Source organism: Poecilia reticulata, chromosome 3 (assembly GCF_904066995.2).
Source record: "Poecilia reticulata chromosome 3, P_reticulata-male-v2, whole genome shotgun sequence".
In the NCBI taxonomy this organism is placed as follows: domain Eukaryota; kingdom Metazoa; phylum Chordata; class Actinopteri; order Cyprinodontiformes; family Poeciliidae; genus Poecilia; species Poecilia reticulata.
In genome coordinates, this window is record NC_088832.1 from 22,183,941 (window position 1) to 22,207,792 (window position 23,852).

The 23,852-nt window shown below is 37.8% G+C and overlaps 1 protein-coding gene across 2 annotated transcripts in view; it reads right to left on the reverse strand.

Annotated features, from left to right (window-relative positions):
• csmd1b (CUB and Sushi multiple domains 1b) overlaps nt 1-23,852 on the reverse strand; it is a 433,675-nt gene that overhangs the window by 132,129 nt on the left and 277,694 nt on the right. For both annotated transcript variants that reach the window (XM_081605248.1, XM_081605247.1), the window contains exons 16-24: nt 21,407-21,528; nt 21,218-21,290; nt 19,767-19,905; nt 18,061-18,248; nt 17,763-17,951; nt 7,756-7,872; nt 7,265-7,480; nt 6,292-6,480; nt 2,333-2,502 (exon numbers count right to left, since the gene is read on the reverse strand). In XM_081605248.1, coding sequence (XP_081461374.1) covers nt 2,333-2,502; nt 6,292-6,480; nt 7,265-7,480; nt 7,756-7,872; nt 17,763-17,951; nt 18,061-18,248; nt 19,767-19,905; nt 21,218-21,290; nt 21,407-21,528 — 1,403 coding nt within the window. The remainder of the gene's footprint in view (nt 1-2,332; nt 2,503-6,291; nt 6,481-7,264; nt 7,481-7,755; nt 7,873-17,762; nt 17,952-18,060; nt 18,249-19,766; nt 19,906-21,217; nt 21,291-21,406; nt 21,529-23,852) is intronic.

The following is a 23,852-nucleotide window of genomic DNA, read 5'->3' on the forward strand; positions in this document are numbered from 1 at the left end:
TTTTCTTTAAAGATCTGTGTAATGGATAGCATTTAGGCTTATTTATGTCTGTCAACCAGCTCAGTGTCACCCTTTCTTCTCCTCTAGGAAATTATTTTTTTTATTAACTTTTATTTCTGTTTTATACCGTTCCCTCTGGGGGCATCTTCAGTTTTTACAATGACATTAAGCCGCTCTAAAAGTCAGGGAGAACTCTGCTAATACAAGCTAACCACAGACAAACTCAACTGATGCTCTCAGTCTAGGGCTAACAACAAACTCTTACCACATACCAGCTAACCAGGCCCTCACTCATAGCGTTAAGACACATTGTGAATAAAAACAACATAAGACTCTGTCAAGACTGAATCAGGTCAGAAAAAAATAAATAAATACATAAATAAAACACACACACACACCCACGCACACACACACACACACACACGCGCGCGCGCACGCACGCACACACACACAGTTACAGTAAAACCAAAGTGCTTTCTTATTCAAATTTTGGTGTTTTAAATATTAAGACATGATAAGAAAAATGGTCTAAATGTATTTGAATATAACAGTGCACAAAACACAATATATTTCAAACAGTCGTACAATAAACAAGCCTGGAGAAGAAAAGCTGCATAAAAGCAATACACTCTACAGGATTTAGGGATTTAAGATGAAAAGTGGCAGCTAGGTGTTGTTAGTAAATCATTACATGATTATTACCAAGTAAGAACACAAATACAAAGAAAGATGTTTGCCAGTTTGCTGGTTTAAAACATAAAACCTATATTAACCATAAAAATGAGTCCATGTAGACTAGAAAGTGCGCAGCAGAGAAGATGAAAAGCAAAACAACTAATATCTTGCAAGAACCCAATGAAAGTTTAGACCTTTAACACAGTTGAGCTGCTGTGATAGGACCTTGAAAGCAGCATATTAACAGATGTTAATATGCCAGAAAGTAATTACTCTAAATTGTTGCTACTAAAGGTAACTATACAAGGTGTTCAACCATGGCATGCTGAATTTTTGGCAAGCAACTTTTAAAAATGTGCCTTTTGTTTAATACATTTTAACATGCTGGAATCAGTCATTTTAGTTTTGTTTTGATCGTTTAGAATGTGGTCGAAAAATAGATTATCATCACTTTATAATGACTGAACCATAGACTTAAAACATTGCGTACTGTTTTTACCACAACGGTGTACTTAGATGCCAAAATAAATAACTTGTACAACACACCACTATGATTACACCAAACAATTTTGATGTCTGGTAATAAGTGCAGAGGGTTCAGTCACAGAGAATTAATTTTAGATGTAAACACAGTAAAGTGTTTGCATCTTTGTAAACAGAGAGCTCTGGGGTTTTGATGTATAGATAGGTTGGTCTTTAACATGTGTAAAAATGACTTGAATCTAACCTCTCACACACATCATATTTTAAAACAATTTTCAGACAGTCTATCTAACTACCCTCATCATCCAGCCCTCTCGAGATTATACCCCAAGACACGTTACACTTTTGTTTTATCGTGAATACACCTTTAAGATCCTTTTATACGATCGCTTGGTATTCTTGTGAGTTATGGCTCCTCGTCTTACTTACAGATACCACAAGCTGCAACAAATGAAAGTGTATAAAAGCCAAGGCCAGCCCTCAAATACAGCAGTAATTCTCCCAAGAGTTTGAGGAGGCTGATTTGTTCCCTTTCAGATTCTGCAGAAGCACAGCTATCAACACTAATAGAGAACATTGTTAATAACCCCCAGCAGGAATGTTTATTGCTCTGCACACAAATAGTCAATACATTTAAAAGGTAGAGCAAACATTGATAATGCAATTTAGATATAATACTGATCTAGGTTTTACCTCCAGCCTTTTTTTTTTACACAGTTCCTGTAAGCATAGGTTCACATGACTGGAATACGCTCATTAATATACTATTGAAAATAGAGTTTTACTGCATAATCCATAGATGTTTAGAACCTGCCAAAAATATCTGATTTGTCCTCGCTTGTCTGAGTATCACGTCATGCACACTAGGCAACTACCATATGAAATATTCTTTAATTTTACACTAGCTAATCATACAACAGTTATGCTGAAGCATAACCTGAACAGGAAAAAAGGTTATATTCCATAGTATACTGCAAGAACACGCATCTGGATGACATAATCTTGCACATTCACCATTTGTGTGTGCATGTGTAGGCATAGATCCCTAAATAAATTAAACATTTATGGATTTTCCACCTGGGGGAAGTTTATACTGACACACGTGTCTGGGTGTTTGTAAGAGACAAACAGAGAGCAAGAGAGAGAGCGAGAGAGGGAGAAAGACTAAGCATACCTTTAGATAGTCTCCATCTTGCAAAGAGAAGCTCTCAGCTTTCAGCCTGATTCCTTTGCCCTTTTCAGTAGTGATGCGGTAGATGCACTCATGGTTGTTATCGTAGCTGGAGGGAAAATTTGGAGAGAGTAGAACACCTTCTGGTCCTAGCGTGGAAGCTCCACACTCGGCTGCAGCAGGGGAGAAAAGCAAAGAGGAAACAGTGTGGGTAAAAAATAAAAAAAAGAAATCGCAGCAATTCTGTATAATTATCCATCATTGTCCATGCATATCTCACTTCCACATGAAAAAGAATGATTAGTGTATAATGCATATCAAAGATTCAGTGCCTTTAAAATGTACAATGTTTAAAATGCACCTCTTCCTGGGATATGTTATGTTCCAGTAACCATCTTCAATGTATTTTTTGGGATTACCAACTCACACTGATGCATAATTTTAATTGGGGAAAGAAATTGGCACAGTCTAATTACATTTGCACAATTACAAATTTGAAATGCATATGTAATCACTCAGCTACCCCTAAATCAGATCTAGTGCAACCAATTGATTTCAGACAGCGTATATGGAGTCCACCTGTGTGCCATCTTTGTTCCTCAGTATTAATACAGCTGTTTTGTGAACAGAAGTATATAAACAGCATCAGACTAATGTGCACACCAGGCACATCAGGGATAAAATTGTGAAGAATTTTAAAATAGGGTTAAGCGTTACAAAAATTGTTCTAGCACTAAGCTGTTCAACAAATCGTCCAAAAATTACAATTGTCTCCAGTAAACCTCATAGGGTCAAACTGGTGCATTACAGTCGTCACGGCCAAACGTTAGCAACTGGGTACAAATTAAATCTTCAGTAGAGTCCAGGCCTCATTTCTCAATCGCTGAGGGTCCAGACTCTCTGTACAAAGCAAAATGTAGAACACAAGGCTGGTTTTTACCAGGCTAGGATAATTGGAAACCAACCAAGTCTGACTGGAAAGGTGAGTAAGAATCAGGGCAGCAGCTCCATGGTAATTCTATTGGAGCTGCAGAGGTCCACATCTCAGGTGGGAGAAGCTTTTTACAAGGAAAATATTGGCCATGCTCCTCACAAATCTCATGTTTATGGAAGGGTGGCGAAAAAAAAAGCTAATGGTGAAAAAAAGCAACAAAAAGCCCCTTTTGCAGCTGCCACAAGCTTTATTAGGAAACCAGAAAATAGAAAAGGTTTAACAAGTTTTCAGTTACCTCTAAGAACTACTGAAAAAAGAAAATCATGAGAAACTCAAGAGTGAAGCAGTTGAAGAATATAAAAAAAAAAAAACTAGTATAAATAAATATAAAACACGAAGCACTTTTGTTACAAGGGAAGAACAGAGTTGGTGTATAGCTTTTGTCTCTCATAAATTAGTTTTAAAGTTAAATCACAACCACATAGGGGGAATTAGACCTTCCTTCTACAGCCAGACCTCCTCCCCCACTAATAGGCGGGTCCTCACTCAGAGGCGGGTCCTCTCTCGGAGTCGGGTCCTCTCTCGGAGTCGGGTCCGTTCTCGGAGTCGGGTCCCCTCTCGGAGTCGGGTCCCCTCTCGGAGTCGGGTCCCCTCTCGGAGTCGGGTCCCCTCTCGGAGTCGGGTCCCTTCTCGGAGTCGGGTCCCTTCTCGGAGTCGGGTCCCTTCTCGGAGTCGGGTCCCTTCTCGGAGTCGGGTCCTCTCGGAGTCGGGTCCTCTCTCGGAGTCGGGTCCTCTCTCGGAGTCGGGTCCCTTCTCGGAGTCGGGTCCCTTCTCGGAGACGGGTCCCTTCTCGGAGTCGGGTCCCTTCTCGGAGTCGGGTCCCTTCTCGGAGTCGGGTCCCCTCTCGGAGTCGGGTCCCTTCTCGGAGTCGGGTCCCTTCTCGGAGTCGGGTCCCTTCTCGGAGTCGGGTCCCTTCTCGGAGTCGGGTCCCTTCTCGGAGTCGGGTCCCGTCTCGGAGTCGGGTCCCGTCTCGGCGGCGGGTCCAGACTCGGAGACCGGCCCTGACTCCTCCGAGTCAGTACCGACCTCTGAGCACACCAAACTTTGAGGCCCAACTTCGCGTGGACTGAACACAGCGTTCGGTCCACTCTTGGTGGGGGGGCCTTGCCTCTCTACTTCCTCTGAAGCATCTTCAGAACACAGCGCCTCTTTGATATGCCCCCATGCCTTTTGAAAAAAGGTGTCTCTGAGAATGATTTTCCGCGGTCTTGCCAGGGTTCTTCGGAAGCATTGGACAACCTTATAAATAACGATTGGGTTGTCGCTTCTGATCATTTTGAAGAGCAGTTCTCTAACTGCATCTTCATTTCCCCAGAGAAGTTGCAAAATGTCTCTGCAGATTTTTTTTTCCATTTTGTCAAAAAAGACAAAGTCTATGTCTTTTACTTCTTTCCAGATTTTCGGAGCAAGCTTTCTCTGGACTGGTTCGGTGTGCTTCCTCTTGTAATGCCCATAGGTAGATCTGTAACTGGACTTGTAAATCAATCTCCATAGGATGTTTTCCACCATAACTCTCCTTTCTTCCTCGGTTCCTCGTCTGAAACCCATCCTGTTTGCGTCCCTCAAAAACTGTTCAGGGTCCATGGCTGCCTGAGTATAATCCTCACTCAGGCAGTTTTCATCTGCGTACAAGTCTTCAGTAGGAAAAAATGTCGTCCTGAACTTTCTTTTTGTTGACGCAAACATTTTCTCTTTAGGAACAGGATTCTCCAGGTGCTTTTTGAATTTCTCCACAATTACTTGGTGTCCTTCTGGGTGTTCAATGAGTGCGATTAAATGCAGTCCACTGGCAAAGTGAAATGCATCTCTCGCAAGACTCTGGAAAATCCTTTCTCCTAGCTCTTTTGACACCTCGGAGAGTACGTCCACGTTTAATTCTCCAGTTTTTCTCAAAAGCAAGATTAAAATTTTGCTGTGTTGTTCCTGAAAGGTGTGTCTGACAAGATGCAGAGTTGGTCCATCTGCAGCCTTTTCAATCACTTCCCACAGAAGTTCACTGAGAAAGTTTCTCTTCTTGTAATCTGGGCTTCTTTGACCAGGGTGAACTTTTTTGGACAATGTTTTTTTCACTTTTGTCCAAAAAGAAACCTTAGGCTTCACATCCATTTCTCTCTGTGGGCTTTCGTCGTTCATCTTTATCGAGTTGAGCTAAAACGTCCAAATGAATCTTGTGCTGACTGACTTAACTGATTTGTGTTGACTGATCAGAGATGTCATTGTGATGTCATAGAGGCCATGGTGATGTCATGGCCTCTATGACATCACAAAGTCAAGACTTAACTCCTCCATTAAAACATCCAATATTCTAATAATTATCTACCAGAAAACTGTCCACATACAGAGAACAAGAAGAAGACAAAACAGCAGCAAAGTAATAAGGAGAAGGACAAAGCAAAAGATGAACGCTGTGTTGTTGCCAGCTGCTGCTGGTACTTCGCTTCCTCTTAGTCAGACCTGATCTCTTGACAGATAATGCTATCATAGCATTTTCAGTCCACTCTCTCTGGGGCTCGGAAATTTCCAGCAGTCCCCAGCCAGACTCTCATAAATTACCAGCAGCATCCTGAGAAACACTGATAGCCATCAAATTCCAGCAAATTACAACCTGCTAACAGAATAATCCTGGCAAATAAAACCAACAGTCCACCAGTCACATAACAGTAAATTACCACTGTGTTCGCAGTAAAATACTGCCAAATTTACAACCCAGAAAATGCTGATACTTTACCTCCGTATTCATGCAGTACAGGAGGCAATTTGAAACTTTTACCCCATCATCTACCCATCACACAAGACCATATCACTTCACTGCTGTATGAACTGAAAAGAAAATGATACCTACGCTTGTGAATTAAATTTATATAAATTTATGAAAAGAAGGAAAAAATGTATTAAAAAGTTCTCTCAGTGTTTGTGTAGAACTTTCACTAATAAATTACGAGTCTGTGTTTTGTCTCCATCGTCTTACCTATACACCGTGGCAGTGTGTTGCTCCACACTCTCCTGCCACCTCCGAGACAAGTGATCTTACTGTCTCCCTCAAGTCTGTAGCCGTGGAAACAAGAGAAGGCAAGCGAGTCGCCGACTCCAAATCGAAATCCCATCCTCCTGCTGAATGCCGGCACACCGGGATCCTCACAGGGCTCCAAGTCGTACTCTGAACATGCAGGCAAGAAAGATAATATGACTGAGGAGCGAATGGAATAAGGCTGAATATATTTAACCTCACTAAGGCTTCAAGAAAACTGAATAAGTCTTCATTTGATGGATTACATTGGTTAAGAGGAGCAGTCATAAATATAAAGTCTACTGACGTTTTAACAAAGATGACAATTTTAATCAAACACCAAATAGCTGGTTTTGACATAACAGAAATGACCTCTTCTATTTAAATAATGACTTGGAAACTTAGAGAAGTATTTCATAATTTTACTGATGTGTCTGGAAAATTGTTCACCTAACAAATAATTTAATCATTACAGCAACCTTGGTTTACCATTTCTTTTCTAGGGTATACTGCATGCTTAATAACAAAGGTTAAATGTGTAATTAGCATTAAATATATATAATATAGCTTGGTTGACAGTCTACTATAATCTCTACTGTATATGTGCAGTTTTTTTCATCACAGATCAGACATATATATTTATATAAAGACAAAAAAACAGCTTTTTTGTCATTTCTTCAGATGCATCTGTCCCTTTTACTGTCAGAAACATATTTCTTGGATGAACGAAAATCATTTAAACATTATTTGGCTTAAATCTATTTCGACTGATGTCAAAAAAAAAATGTGCACAGTACAAAAGAAATTCATAAAAGGTTTTACATAATTCTTCATGTTAAATAGAACCGCTGCATCAAGAAACATTTTCACTGATTTCAAATGAATCTGGGTCAGTTGTGAATAACTCTTTACTGCTTTCAACTTGCATTCATACCTGAAAAAGTTATATTAAATCCTTCGTAACTCATGGAGAAGTCTGATATAAATCGCAGCTGCACACTGAAGTTTCCGTAGAGTCCAGCTTTGACGCTTGGTGGAAGCACTGAGCCGGTGAGTCGAGCCACCGGAGCCTGGAAGTTGCCATCTTCAATGATGGACAGGTAGTCATGGTTCTCCTCTAGATGGAAAGTATGGAAAACCAGATGGACCCCTGGATAAATGGGTGGAAGATTGGGTGAATGGATGGGTAGATGGATAAAAGAAAGCAAAATTAGACAAGGAGAATCAAACTAATATGAATAAACAGGAAATACAACAGAAACAAAAGTGGTTATAGTAAACATGTCCCCTCATGTACAAGAGTAGTAGTCTGCAGTTTTGTAAGCAGGTACATGTTCTCTAACCATTCACATAACAACAATTACAGCAGTAACTTCCAACGCACAGTTTTGTGCTTTCATTATGTCCATGCATTTGTGTTTGTACCTTTTCCATGAGACACCTCTATAGTCCAGGTGCAGTTCAGAGAATTGGGGTAAAAATCAGGAAAGCCAGGAGATAGAATTGTTCCTGTTTTTCCAAAAACATAGCCTCCACACAGCGCTAAAGTACAAGAAAAGGAAAACAGACAGAAAAGATTGGTATCAAAAAGGAGAATATGTAATATTTATTATATTACAAAGACAACAAACTGCGAGCTACAACACAATGTCCAGAGATCCTAAGAAATTCACAGATATGCCTGCTTCTTTACACTATACAGAACAAGAACAAAGTGCCTTTCAGTGAGCTTTTACTTAGGTTTACCACATAAAAATTGTTTTTACTCAATTAATCAATCGCACAAATATTTTACTGTGTTTAGTGGAAAACTTTACCTCCATTAAAAAGAAAATACCAGAGAGTTCATAGTAAGAGCAAATGTTAAAAAAATAACTTGATAGTATTATGTTGGACCCTCTTTTTCCTTCAACTCTCTGTGGCACAACAAGGTATTTTAATCATTCTTTAGACATTTTAATCCATATTGACACGAAGGCCTAATGCATCACAACATTTCCGGGATGCAAATCTCCTGTTCCTCACATGTAGACTATCATCTTTTGAGTTGTAAATAGTAGAAAAGAAGACTAAAAATGCCTTTCTAATCTGTTATTTTCTAATCTTGGTGTGCAGCTGTGAATTGTAGACGCAGATACTCGTTCTTTGGCCATATGAATGAGGTCAGCTGATGAGCTACTGCTGTTCTGACAACCACTACAAAAAGAGTCTCTAACATAAAATATATATATATATATATATATATATATATATATATATATATATATATATATATATATATATAATATATATATATGTATATAATATATATATTTGGCTGTGGTCACTAAGCACAATATCCAACTTTTGAGGCATTCGGTTTTTTACACTTTAACACACAGGTCAGAAATACCGCCAAAAAAAATCCTTTATAAACTGCAGAACTTGTGTGGTATATATTTTTGAAAATGTCCTTGAGGTTTGGTTTATGTTGGACAAACAGAAAGAGCTTTACAGACGTGTGTAGGACCATAAATCCACCTTATGTACAGCAAATATGAATTGCCTGCCACCATGTAAAGGCCAAAGTATATATAGTTCCGCATCACTGGTCAAGTTTTTGGGGACATTACAAAAATCTCAGCTTTTTTAGTAGCCAATTAGGTGATTCTTTTTTTTTTCTTTTTGAGTTAGCTTTTGAATATTTTATCTTGTCAATGATTTTAATTAATGATCCATTTGAAGTGTTTAGTGTTCATCTTTCTTTCATTTTGTTAAGTGTTGTTGATGTTAACAGTGAATAATGTGGTGAGCGCCACTCTTTGTTGGGTGGACAGTTTCCTTGTAATTAGATTTAATCATGTCTGCAATATCATCAGTTATCCATGTCTACCTCTACGCCTGCACAATAAAAACTGACAATCAGTGAGGTCCAGGTCAGACTGCATGTCCTTCAACAGTGGAGCTGCTGGGGTTAGCAAACGGTTGCTGTAACACACATCAAAGATGGCATTACAAGTAACTTGGTTGTAACGAGTGGTTAATTAAGCAACTGTTGCTGTTCTTTCATCTGGAACAAGTCTACCCATTATCCTCTGACATTAGCAAGCCATTTTCATCTACACATCTGCTGCTCATTAGATGGTTTCAATCTTTTTCAGATGGTTTCCTTGTGAACCCGTGAGATGGCTGTTGGAAACTCCCAGTAGATCAACAGTTTCAGATAGCAGGTGTACCTGACCAGTGTGTCAAACTACAAAAGAAAATGCTGAAATCCTGAGTGAAGTCTTAAAATATATACATTTTTTCATAAAAATGATGCAGGTTACCTCAGTATATAACCTAACATTGTATAGATGGGGAGAAAAGTCCCTTTCAGGATTTCAGTTCTGTACGCAGTTTGGGTTACACTGAAAGGCTTAAATTGTCTAAACAAAAAAAGGTCAGTGAATAAAATACAATGAATCACTGTAACTGATCTTAACAGCTTGTTTGTTTTATGGGGGAACTATATCTTTTTTGTAAGTGCACAAAAAGTGTGATAGATGCAGCAATTACACAGAGCTACATCCAAGCTCTGTGTAATTGCTGCATTACACAGCAGCAAGAATGAGACAAATACCAAGCTCAGTTGTAACAGAGTGAGATTGTTTGTTTTACGATGCACACACCAAGGCCAATCTTTAGTTCCACTTTGATTTTGCTGGAGAGCATATTTTATTGTAAATTCTCAACTATTATATATATATTTTAGTGCTTATCAGGAAATATAAGGTATATAACATATTTATTTTTGCCTAGCGCTACTGCAAGTGCATTTATAGTGCAGAATTTAATGGGAGGGTATTTATATCAACCACAGAGACCTATTAATTAAATTTTGTACGGAGCAATCCTACTGCCAACAGTATCTTCATCGCGTTCCATTACTAGGATAGGACATCAATTTTATGTCTGACTTGGAAGAAAGTGGCTGCACTAAGGGTGCCCACGTGTTGTACAACACTTCTGAGAAGACAAAGCATCTAAACAAGAGGCAATCTAATAAAAGTGTTTTCAAAATACCATATTGGTTGAAAAATATTTCACTGCCTAGTTACATTAGTACAGAAAATAATAATATTAACAGACCCTCATAATGATTCATTTTACCAAAACCTTTTAATCTGACAAAATTGAAGAGAGAAGTCTTATGACACTTAAGTGATGGGACACCATTATTTATCAAATTAGATCCAACTTTTAATACCTTAACAGGTAATTAGCTTCAATAAAATAGGCTACAGGCTACAGCGTCAAGAATTACACTGCTTTGCTTTCGGCAATTTTTCTACATCAACAGGTCTGCCGAGCTCAAGGCTGTGCAATAATTTCAGCTGTTCTTTATAGACTCCTCTGGTCATTAGTGAAGTGAGTGTACTGTGCCCCGTTTTTGAAGATCAGTGAAGTTCTGGAATCTCATCGCAGAGCCAAACCTTCCCACAGGTACTCTTTATAATTTGACTGGAGGCCAACATGTCCTGCAAAGAAAATTTACCCCCATCAGGGACTGAAACTGATTTATAAATGAAACAAAACTCACGCAGTACTCATATCGAACAGAAAGAAAAACATACAATAGTAATATAAAAAGGGGATTAAGAGGCTTTAGAGACTGCTGAATCAATACATGTTTGCTTTTGTTTTTTGTTTACTACTTTCCAATCAGTGCTTCTTAGTTTGATCTGGTTAAATTTGAGTTAATTAAACTGTTTCTGTTATGAATGGCGAAAGCTTGTTTTATTTTAGCTGGAAAGAAAGACACAGACACAGGCAGACACCTAAATTTTAGATTATAGAAGATTTTACAGCTATAGGTCAGTTAGCAGTGTGAAGGTATGCAGAGGTTTTAAAAGGTCAAGGTTTCCAAACCACTTTAACTTTATTTCTTTTACTAAAATGGCCAGAAAAATGCCATAAATTAGACTTTTTACTTGCTATATAGATGATATATCATCTCCTTTTCACATGTTGCTTTCCAGTGCTGGTCGGGTGGCTGATACGTGGCTACTATGGACAAAATATTTCATACGCTTGGAAATATTTCCAAGTGCAAACAACACAGAAAGACAAGCTGTGAAAATGAAGGAAGTGCTCCCCATTGTTCTAATTGACAAAATTCCCTTTTAAGTCTGTACTTTTCAAGCTATGAATTTGCAGCTTAAATAAAACAGAGAGGTTAATATCTCAAATTTATGTTATTTTTCTAAATGAAACTTATACCATGATAATATTATTGCAGTTTATTTGGATTATAATTAATGAAAATATAAAATTGAGTTTCTTTTAAAAGTGTGCTCTAGTTAGTACAGTGTTGAAAACTCTGACTGGGTTGTTCCTCCATAAGCAACTGAATAAATGTGACATGTCATGGAGGAACGTGCTGAGGAGGGGTTAAGGAAACCTGTTTGGTTTTAGTAGTGGCCTTCAGCTCAATTGTATTGTTGGATCCGGTGTCTCTCATATTCCTCTTGTCAATATTATAAAATTATCTACAGGGATGAGATCTGATGTATTTGTTTGACAATCAAACCGTGTTACCATGTGATTAAATCAGGCATTTGTGTCAAGTCCCTGCAAAAAATTAAATCAATATCCTTAGAAAGCTAAAAACAGCATTTAAGATAACCAAGAGTCTGTGGCTCTTCGCTCCTTCTCTTGACTCTGGGACCTTGTCTCCCAAATGAAATGAAAAATTACTTTAATCTGAAAAGAGAACGTCAGAGCACCGAGCAACCATCCTGTTCTTTTTCTCCTTAGCCCAGCTGGATGTTACCTCAGCTTAAGAAGTGGCTTAAACTAAGAAATCTGACAGCTGCAGCCTGTGAGCTAGATGTCATTTTGTGGTAAGTTTTAAAGCAATGACTCAATTTGCAGGCCATGCCTTCTGAGTTTCTGCGAAAATCTTGAATAGCCTTTGCTTCAAAGTCTGTTTTAAGGCTGTAGCTATACCTGTTGCCTGGTATAACTTTTTCCTTCTATTCACCTCTCTGTTATGTGAATAGCAGAGAGATGGGAAGGGCACAGTAAGCAACAGACATCTGACTTTGAAAGTGTCCACTGGGCAACTGTCAAGTCAACACTCTTTTCCATGATTGTGTAAAGCACCATAAGGGCGTCACACATCTTTTTTTTTTTCTAGTCTTCAAAGTTTCCAGAAAACTTTAATTGATTTTAGATCTTCATTATCTGTAACCCATAAAAAATAGTGTGAAATAGAATAGTATAGAATGAAAAGCTTGAAAGATATCGCTGTGTTTAATGAAATTATATAAAATTGCAGTTTCACATTTTGAAATAATTTGCTAAAATATTTCATTTACTTATGAGATGCACTTGTATGTCTTCTAGCTAAGAACGAAACATAAAGTTTCCAAAGCAGCGCTCCAAGTTTTCAACTACACTTTTAGAGATAAGAGGATATTTGTGTTCACCCCTTTCACTGGTTTTCTCTTTCTCTGCATCTCGCCCTAAAATTTATTGCATATCTTATTTCAAAAGGACCTGAGTGCCGGTGTCAGGTGAGGCCTGCTCTCTTTCTTTCTGATCAGTCGGCTTGTGTAGTTTGGTAATCGCTGTAAGTTTGTTTTTTTTTTATACTCTCTCATCAGATCTCAGAATAAAAAAAGAGAAAAAAAAAACTGGGACACTATCTGACTAAATGATTATTGTAGAAAACGGCTGAAGTGTGCATTTTTCTCCTGTGTAGGTATGTGAAGCTCCTTATAGTACTTCAGCTGTGTGAATGATCTGTGTGGGTGAACCAGAAGACGGATCATGAAAGAAAGAAAGAAAGAAAGAAGCTCAGAGTTCTACCACAATGCATAAAAAGAGTGAAAGATGATTTGTGCCTAACAAGAATTCAAAAAGTAGTAACACATTCTGGAAGAAAAGTCACAAATGTACCTTGTTTTCAGAGAAAAGAGAGGTAGGTATTTAAAGATATTGTTATGTAATTCTGTCATTCCTTTTGCCAAATGTTCTGCTATGTTTAATTAACTCTCTCTCAGGGACTGTGTTGACATATTATTTAATTGAAACGGGGAAAAAAAGATGACTTTGGTCACTTTTAACAAGTTGTTGTCTTGCTACCAACTACAAACCTTTAAAATGTCACAGCACTCTTTCAGTGCTCTCCCTGGCAAAAAAAAAAAGAACAGCCCCTGTTCTATATTATCTATTTGGCAATTTAGCTGACCTTCAGGAACAAGATGAGCAGTTTTGATTTAGTGGACTTTGTGGGATCACTGAAAGTGCAGAGTGGGTAAATGCTTATGGGGAGTGTACTTCTTTTTTCTGACCACGTGTCTAAAGTTCAGAGTGGTGGTATTAAGCGGTTACTTTGCCTCCATGACTTTTCTCCCACACAAAACTACTGATTTTAATGAGTGTGTGAGCTGCTACAGATCCCCTCCGTGTTTCTGCCGTTTTTTCCTGAGTAGAAAAGGAACTTTGAAATTGTAATTGCCTCTCCTTTAAGTTTAAGACATAAAGTTCCAGTTTAAGATATAAAGACAACTTGAGTAAGTGCAAGACACGTTTTTTTCAAATGATGATTTAGCTTAATAATGGAAATCATTTTTCCAAAACAACTTTACCTTATGTGAAAAAGTGACTGCCCCTTCAACACAACTGTTTTCCCATCTCCTGCCGTCTTCTTGCTCGTCATTACTGGCATTTCTACATCCCTGAGCAGGTCCACTCTTTTCTGCAGAATTGTTTTAATTCGGCCACATAAGACGGTTTTCAAGCATGAATACCTCTTTTAAGGTTATGCTGCAGCATCTCAATTGGATTTATGTCCAGACTTTAATGAGGTCATTTCAAAACCTTGACTCTTTTTTAGCCATTCCAAGGTGGACTTGCTGACGTGCTTCAGGTCTGTATCTTGCTGCATTACGCCAGTGTGCTTGTACTTTGAGTCCCAAAGTGAAAAGCCTACTGAAGACTTTCTAGGAATAAGCAGATTTCTTGATTTTGATAATGATGGCAAGACTTCCAGGTCATGAAGCAGCAGAGAAGCCCCAGGCCATCTCACTGCTACCTCCATGTCTGACTGTCTTTCTTATTGCTGAAACATGAATACTGACCTGGAGGCAGGTAAGGTCTCCGGGGCATTAGTTGTTGCCCTGGGTTCTTTTGTGACCTCTCTGATGAATCATTTAGTCATTGGGATCAACTTCTGCTTATGTATCCAATTGTTCCATGTTCCAGGGGAACTTAGCTGTCTGAAAAATCACTGAAAGTGTACAGTATGTGTCACATAACTTCAACAAACTACTTCTCATTGGGAAATTTTGACTTGAACTCCTTTGCCCTAATAGAATTAATTTGAAAACTGAGCTGTATCTAGTCGGGTTCTTTTGTGTGGTAATAAAAGTTATTTGAGAAAACCAGAAGACCAGTTAGGGGGGACGGCTAATTTTGGCTTGCTACACTGGCACATTGCATAATGCCATTAAAAAAAAAAAAGAAGTACTGCATGATCAAATGCAAATGTTTCTTCCAGTTTTTTTCTATTTTATTAGAAGAGAGATAATTAATTAAATAAAAAAAAATAGAAATGTGACATGTTTAAAATATTGTGCACTTCCCCACAGGCAAAATATGACATATCACACTTGAGTCAAGGCTCAGTGCTGTTTTATAAAAGTGTCATTCAGAAATGACGTATCCTGTCATACGACATCCGTCTGGTGACATGGAATGCTTGTTGAAACAAACTGAAAATGTCACGGCGGTCGTTTAACAAAATGTTCACAATACAGAAGATAGTGTGAGGCAGAGAGGCTCGATGTAAAAATCACTCCAAAGTAGAGACATCCTGACTTTAGTTTTCAAATTGGATTCTTTGCGATTGGGAGATGAAATCGAACTTGCCAGATTCATCTCCATTAATAACATGAGCAGTTATTACTGGAGGGCGAAGATGGTGAATGCCCACCGAGCATCTGTTTCTGCAGTGCTTGTTGAGTTTTTGTAATTTCACTGAGAATGAACATCGAACTTAAGCTATTACAGGAATCTTTTTTAAGGGAGTAAGGACTGATCGCACCATCAACAGTCCAGCTGTCAGTTGCAAACAGTGAAAAAACAAAGAAGACGAGGTTGTCATAGTGGGATATTTCATTCCCTTTAAAACAGCGCCTCATCTTATTTCCTCTGAGTTCCTCGCTTCTGATTTAATTTTCCAAAGGAGATAGAAAACTGTGAACAACCCTAATATGATCTGTTTTGGTATGATTTTTTGAACATGTTTACAATATTTCAGATGTGAACTTTTGTAATAATTATTTTTGTTTTATTTTATAATGGATTTTTTTTTTTTACCATTGCAATGTGATGGACAATAACTGTTATTACTGTGTAATTAAAACAAGCAAAGACGTTCCAGGGTAAATATGCTGTTCTCAAAATATTTACCTCAACACAAGATGACTATTTTGAAGCTGAGTCAGAGTCGTATATGACCCTGATGTTGCTGCAGCAACCGTCACTCCGTGCTCCGTATTACTATAAATAAAACATCACCACAAGCAACTGAGTTGGAACAGGATGGTGGAGAGTTTTCTTGATACTTTTAATTTGTTTTATTTTATTTTGTAGAGCAATAAATAGTTGAATACATTTTAGATCATTCTTAAGCAGAAAGTTTTATAACGTTTGTCAGCAAATAGGAAAAAAGCTAAGTGGATTTGAATATGCTAAGCAAGGAACTGCCTTTTCCTACATTTGCATACACTCTACAAGTCTGTTCAACTGACTAAAATGGCTCCACAGTGTAAAGGTCAGCATTAATGTATGTGCTAGTTATAATGCTGTGCAGCCAGTGATATCGGATCATGTCACTTCCTTACCCTGGAAAAAGAAAAACCCCATTTTGGGCAGAAACAGACTGTAAAATTGCAGAATCACCTCTGACTGGGAGAAACCCGTCAAAATAAATGTTCTAAGTCATTGGGTGATGCTGCAGTGAAGAAAGCAGCAATGTCACCCAATGTGAAATTAGTACACAAAGTCTACCAAATTGCAATAACTTAATAACTGAAAAGAAACAGTCGTTGAAATTCTTCAGTGAGCTTTTAACAAACTGTGGAAAAAACTCACGAAGATCCAATTTACTAACATCAATTCACTAAGATCAATAGGATCTTAGTGAGGAAAAGAGGATGAACTATAAATTCTGCTGCATTCCTGACCTGTTTGTTTGGTAAAGACAGGCGCACAGCAGATCTCTGTTCCCCTTCCCACATCAAAACACACTATGGTCTTTGAAAATGCAAAATATGATGCTCTGATTGTAATTTTCATAAACATATAAGAATAGTGGTCTTACATTTCAATGTGGGGAACTTGCATCAGTACAGAGAGACAGATTTGCATATATTTAGGTATTCTAAACAACCTAAAGTACCGTTGTGAAATTTCCCCGGAGTTTATTTTAAATAAACCATAGATGTTTTCAATTTCCTTGCATACCATTAAGAACAGCTTTAAGGACATTAATCCTTTTTTACACCCCAGCCCTGAAGTGAACAAGTGAGATACAAGGGATTATCCTACACAAATCCTGGTCGTGCACGTCCCCATCTTTTTTAGGGTTGTCAAACACGGTGTGCAGTCACAAAACTGGAAGAATAACAGGCAAGTGTCTAAGAGCATGTTTGTTTTTACAGCCATTAGGTAAAGCTGAATGAAACCATAAAAAAATTTTACTTTGCAAGTAAGAAAATTTGTGTTTGGTTGATTATTTCTTTGTTGTATCAATGTATCTTGGCAGTAAATAATATACCATTGCAAACCCTCTACATATTCCTTTTAAATTATGCTAATTTTGTAAAGTAAATCCATTTGTTGAGAAGCTGAGCTGTGAATGTAGGTTGCTCTCATGAAAAGCCTTTCAAGCTTTTCTTTAATTGCAAAATGTCACAAAATCTCCATTGAAACCACCTGAAAGTAACAAATAATATGGAAATGTGTCTAACTGGGACTGCATTCGATGGTCTTCCTCTCATTTCTTTTCTTTCAACATGTTGATTAGATGCACATTTTCACTTCAGCAATATCAACTGAAAGAGAAATTGGGTTAGCATTCTACATTTAGTACCAGCTAAAGATCCATCCACACAAGCACAACTATGACTTTACGTTCACTAACTGCTAAGATCAGTTGAAAAACCTCAAGTTAATCTCATGAAAACCACACAAAGAAACAAGACGACCACACTGACCTGCTGTCCCAATGCGTATACATTTTGTAATTTGCTTTGGTTCTCTTTACAAAGGTGATGTGGCATCCCTGACTTCACTATTTTCCGGATGACCACATTTCCACAGTGTTACATTTGAAGAAATGAAAAGTTTCACCGCGCTGAACGAACAGAGCCGAAATGAAAGAAAAGAAAGATTCTAACCATCGCAGCTGGGAAGAGCATGACTCCACTGGTGACTCTGCTCACAAACAATTGGCTCCTGATCACTGAGTGTGTATCCAGGGTTGCATGTAAATGAGACGTGGGAGCCAATGGAAAAGCTACTGCCATGGCGACGGCCGTTGACTGGGATACCGGGATCGAGGCATGAGTCTGACTCCATCCTCACACCTGAAAAGCACATGGCACGAGCACAAACAGGATAGAGTCAAGAGGGTGAGTGGATGAGAGTCTGCAAAAAAAAACAAAACACCTCCATCAGTTATTCCATCGCTCTCACTTTCATATCTGATGCTGAAACCAGCTGAGGACCGGCTGTTGTCAGTGGTGAACAACAGGAACAGGAAGTTGGATGTGGAAATCAGGAAATGAGGCGCTTGGGTGCCGTGGTATTCACCAATCAGAGGGGAGGAGGCTGACGAGCCGTCTCTGATCTCCAGTGTGTCATAGTTTACCTCCGTCTGGAACCTTAACAAATAAGCAAGAAGTACGCACACACTAAATCAGACAACCATAAACGTACATGACGGGAATAGCGACTATCTAATTAATTGTTTAACAGAAAATTGGACTGCAGTGCTGTCAAAAGATGAGTTAGTTGAGCAAGAATATGCTAATAACTTCACTTGCAGCACAGTAAGCTAATTCAAATTTAATAGCTTACTCATGTACTACCTAAACATTTGATTAAAAGCACAACTGCTTAACAATTTATCAGATTATAGCCTCCTGTTGCTGTTCTAACCGATGCTAAATTGGTATGGGCGGCTCAACGCTGAGCACTGGTTTATCAGCTGCTGATGCATCATGTGACGCTTCTGAGCCAATTAGCATTCTTGCTATTGTTTTTGTCAACTTAAGCTACATTTTTGATAATAACTTACATAGCCAAATGAGACACAGTCAAATGTGTCATGGTAAGCAGACAATCAAGTATTTTTATGACCTTTAAAAGTAGCCTTGAGCATAGCAGGTTTTCTGGATTTTATTTATTTTTTTATTTTAAGTTTTAATTAGCATCTGTAGTGAAAAAAAAAACTAATAAAAAAACTTAACCTTATGGTGCAATGTTCTTTTATTCAAATCCAACACCCATAATTGCATATCTATTGTTACTATTCTTATTCTGTTTAGCAACCCACAACAGGAAGGTTAAGTTTATATACTTTAGATCAACATTTAGCACCATCTACTTCATAAAATCAAACATGGAGAACCAACATTCAGTTATTTTTTAGTTTGGTTTCTTTTCTCTTTTTGTTCTTTCCTTTGGTTTGTTGTTTTGTTTGTATTTCCTTCTTATTCACGTAAAGCACTTTGAATTGCCTTGTCGCTGAAAATGTTCTATATCAATAAACTTACCTTACTGTAGCTCACCAAATGATAGACTCCCCACATCTCCCCCAAATATTAAACCGTTTATACTGCACACCAAAACAACTACATCAGTTCATTTAGGACCATTACTTATTCTGGTTAGTAACTCATTAATCAAGAAGAAACTGATTTCTCATGTAGGCAATCAAATGCATGTTAGCTGAAAAATAATCAGGCCTTGAGAGCCAGTCATCCATCATAACAATATCTGACCACCTCAGTGAAAAATGAACTAGCCTTTGCCACGGACATGTGCATTACTTCGCAAATGAAATGCCTCGCAGGTGATGAAGATGACTTGAATTTTACATCACGTCCCAAAAAGACAAATTTCAGCCATAGCGGGTTCAAGCTTGAGCACATTTTTCCATGGCTTGTTTCCAAGAAAAATGTGTGCAAATAACAAACATTAATCATGCGCTGCAGTAACTCACAAACTTTATTTATCTGTATCTTACACTGTAATTTAAAAAGACCTCAGTAAAGATTAAACAACTCAATTATATACAACCTAAGCAACCAAAACATGCCAACCATAGAAGCCACATTAAAACCTGCAGGCAAAAGTGGTAAACCGCGTTTCTGTAAACAGAATATTAAATAACTTACTTGTCAAAGTGTATTTTTACAGCATGGTCTTTCTGTGCCTCAATGACCCACTGGCAGTTTAGAGAATCTTTATAAAAGGATGGCCAACCAGGAGACAGTATAACACCGGTAGGGGCTGTGAGATGGCCTCCGCAGGGAGCTGGAGGGAGATGGAGACAAATACACGTAGAGAGATGCACACAACGACGACGGTGAATAATATAATTAATCATTTTTGCCTTGTACAAGAACCCAGATTGCATTTCATTAAGTTTGAAGATTTATCATCTGCTCAATTTATTTTAGCATTCTAATCCTTTTTGAACGTCTTCAATTTGCACAAAAATGTTTGTATCTGAAATTATGCTGAGCCAATCTTCTGGCAAAGTAAACAAATCCAACTTTCGCCTGTTTGAAAAACGCTTTAAATAATTAGAATATGCTAATTTATAGGAGAATTCAGGCATATTTAAGTGTCAAATTATGCCAAAAAAAATGTATCCTTAGATCTGTGCAACTCATAAAACAGCAGGCGGCAACACTTGCACTGACACTAGATTATAGATCAGAACACCTCTTTAATGAATTATTAGAATTCAAAAAGAGTAATGTTTGGTTTGGGCTTTAGATCAGTGATTTAATTATTTTTAAAATTGAAATGTTAAGTCACCTGCTTTAAAATCACTCAGATTCACGACTTTGGGGAAAAAAGGGACAAGAAAAATCTTTTAAATATTATCTGTTAACTTTTATATGATATATTAGCTGTAAACAGCAACATGTTGCCAACATGTTCCACTCCTGCTGCGTTAAAACACTGTATCCATACCAGTTGCCCTTTTAAATCTGGACTTTTAGCAAGTCAGTGACTTTTTTAAACTGTAGATTCATGAGGAAATTAGTAAAGATATATAGTATGCAAATATTGTTTCTCATCCAACAGAACGCTCCTCCCCCACCAAACTACATACTTAATGAGATGATGAACCGCTTTAATTTGCTTGTCTCCACCATCTAATTTATTAACAGGCAAAGTTTAATAATGTCATTTAGACAATATAATTAACAAGCAAGAGACAAATAGAAAAATAACCATCAGTGCATGGAATGATGCAAATTACTCTCAAAAACTCTTCAAATAATAGTACATTCAGAGTTCTTCTGTCATTACACCAACATGTTGGCCTATTTGCAATGATATGAACACCTACCTGGATTTATATAGGCTTATATGAATATGTACTCGCATAACTGGAGGCAGCGTTTATAAATAAGCAGCCTAAATAAGTGTGGAGAGGCCAAAAGCAATTAAAAAGATTTAATTCACACTCCTGTTGAAGTGAAGAAAGGCATTTTACTTGCACAGTAGGAATTAAATTATTTGATATGTTGCTGTGTTTTAGTCTGGTGAAATAATTATCACCATTTACTCAGACATACAGAGAAGAAATTGAAAGTTTGTTTATGTTCACCTTCACATCGAGGAACAGCGGCGGACCAAACGACATTCCCATCCTGAATGATGCAAGTGACCTGATCCGACCCCTGGGGGAAAAAAATTACTTTTTGAAAAAATGTGCAGCTGACAGGAAAATTGCTTTTTACTCAAGAAAAATGGGGGGAGGGAAGGAATCCGAAGTAGTAAGATTTTTTTTTTTTACCTGTGTCCTAATGAATCCTTGATCACAGCGAAAAGCCACCGAACTGCCCAGCTGAAACTTGTCACCATACCTTTGTCCATTGACTGGAACACCCGGGTCATGACATTCATTCTGACCAAATGCTAAGAGGGGGCCACAGCAAAAGAAAAGTTGATGTAAAAAGCAGCTTACGTCCAACTCAATTAACTTCTTCTAACAGATTACATTGGGTGTAAATAGATGTAGAGAAAATGCAATAGACACCTAAAGCGTTTTAAATTCAGGATATACTGTATAAAAGTAGATAAAAAATATATCACGTCTCTTAAATAGATTCCACTCCTAAAATTGGTTTGAAACCACTGCTCTATGACTGCCAGTGAATGTGACATCTCCACTGGAACAAAATATAGGAATGAAATTATCTTTATGTGGATTCAATCCTGTCATGTTATGCTTAAATTATCCATTCTGGAGATTAACCCGATTCCAGGCAGAGCACATACCCAATGATTTGACATGTCTCAGGTTGATTAGCTACTGATGGAGAGGAAATGAAGGCAGAATGAAAAAAAAAATAGAGGAAAGAAGAGACAGAAGAAACTGTGAGCATGCAAATGTTGAGAATCTGCACATATTTGACATACTGCTAATATCATAGAATACATCTTTGAACAAGGAAGCTCTATAACTAAATATGTATAAAATATTCAAATGACCCAATTTAACTTCAGTGAGAAGTCAAGGGGGAAAAAGAGTGGCACCTCACAGCTCGTACCCAACAGGTCTAGCCACAGAGTGCCATTTTATAGCACAATCAAGTAACCATGTTACCTTCAGTTGCTATAAAAATGCTGTATATATATCAAACATGACTTTAAAGAAATGTGCAAATTAAAACCTTGAAATTGTGCCTCTCTCCTTTTAAGAGGCTCCTGCTCTTTCCACCCTCTGCCTTCAGCACATCATCACAACAATGTTTCTCCATTAAGCCTTTAACACTGATCTTAGGAGCATTGCAGTGAAAAGTAGTTCATATAATAAGCTCAGCAGATGCGCACTTCCACCAGGTGTTTGCTAATTGTGGCTGCCACTAGTCTGAAAGAGCTGAGTGAGGGAGTGTCATGGAGGACGGGTGATCTGCGTAGGAAAGGCAGCGCTGAGTGAGAGCAAGCGTTTAGGCACCTCAAACAGCAGGCGTAGGAGATTAAAGGAATCCTCAAGCACGCATAAAAGAATCAAAGCAACACTCCAGGTATGTTTTTAATGAGGCAATAACATTAAAACATGACGTAGAGCTAAAAAAAAAAAGTTGACTTAAATAATACCCTCCCTTTAAGATAAGCCCATAGTGAAATGAGTCTGGATAAAAACAAAATTAATTTAAAGGATTTAGGAGAAATGAGAAACACTTAACAGGATCACATCTTATTGAAAGTGACAATAGAAGATAGCATCAAACTGACAGTGATTGTGTTGAATCTCCATGTTTCACACCGAAGGAACTTGAGGCATATGAGAATAGAATAATAAAAAAATTTTACTTTATCCGCAAGCACATTTCTAGTAATGTTACTGACGTTACTGATGTCTGTTATGGTTTTGTGACATTAGGGCCACTGCAGCTACATTCACTACTTTTTACCCACTGAAGCCATTTTTTTGACTTTACTTGATTATTCTCTATTTATTTGCTTGTTTTTAATGAAGAAATGCTCATGAAAACAGGATCTATTTTGTAACAAAACTATACTTTGAATAGGACGTTCATGGTATTAATTTAAACATGGCATTCACACACCGCATAGGAATACCTTGCACTGAACATGAACAGGCGTAAATGTAAAAGAGCTTTTATTCACAGGGCCTGGGACTGAGCATTTGGCTCTAAAAACTGCCGTAAGCAGTGTGTGTCATCGTAGTATTTGATTTTTAAAAAACATTATTAATTCAAGCACTTACAGAAACACCCAAAGCAACTTCTGTTAGAACTAATACATGCATTAAAACGATAATAGCCCAAATTACTAAAACTGGAGAAAAAACAGCTTGAGTTAATTATTTCCACAGGTATTTCATTAAAAAGTCTAAAATTCCATAATGGAAAAGCACAGGAATGGAAACGTGTTCCATGTCTACAGATGCAGTGGTGTTCAACGACACAAACATAAATAACACATGCATTAAGGTTACATGTGAGGGTGTTTTTTTTTTGTTTTTGTTTTTTTAAATAAATATGCTAAAACAAAAGGAGCAATCATTGTTTCACTTGTCAAATGTCATCCCTAAAGGAAGAGCTGGAGACAAGGTCATTTATGGAGGCACTGTGTGAAATGGTGCAAAGCCGCATGGTAATCACAGAAAATGAATCAAAATCAGTCATGCAGGACTTGCTCAGCCTATTGCAGGTAAACACACAGGCTGCAGTACTCAGTTTTAAAGTCGGGCTGAATGAAGCAGGCTTTAG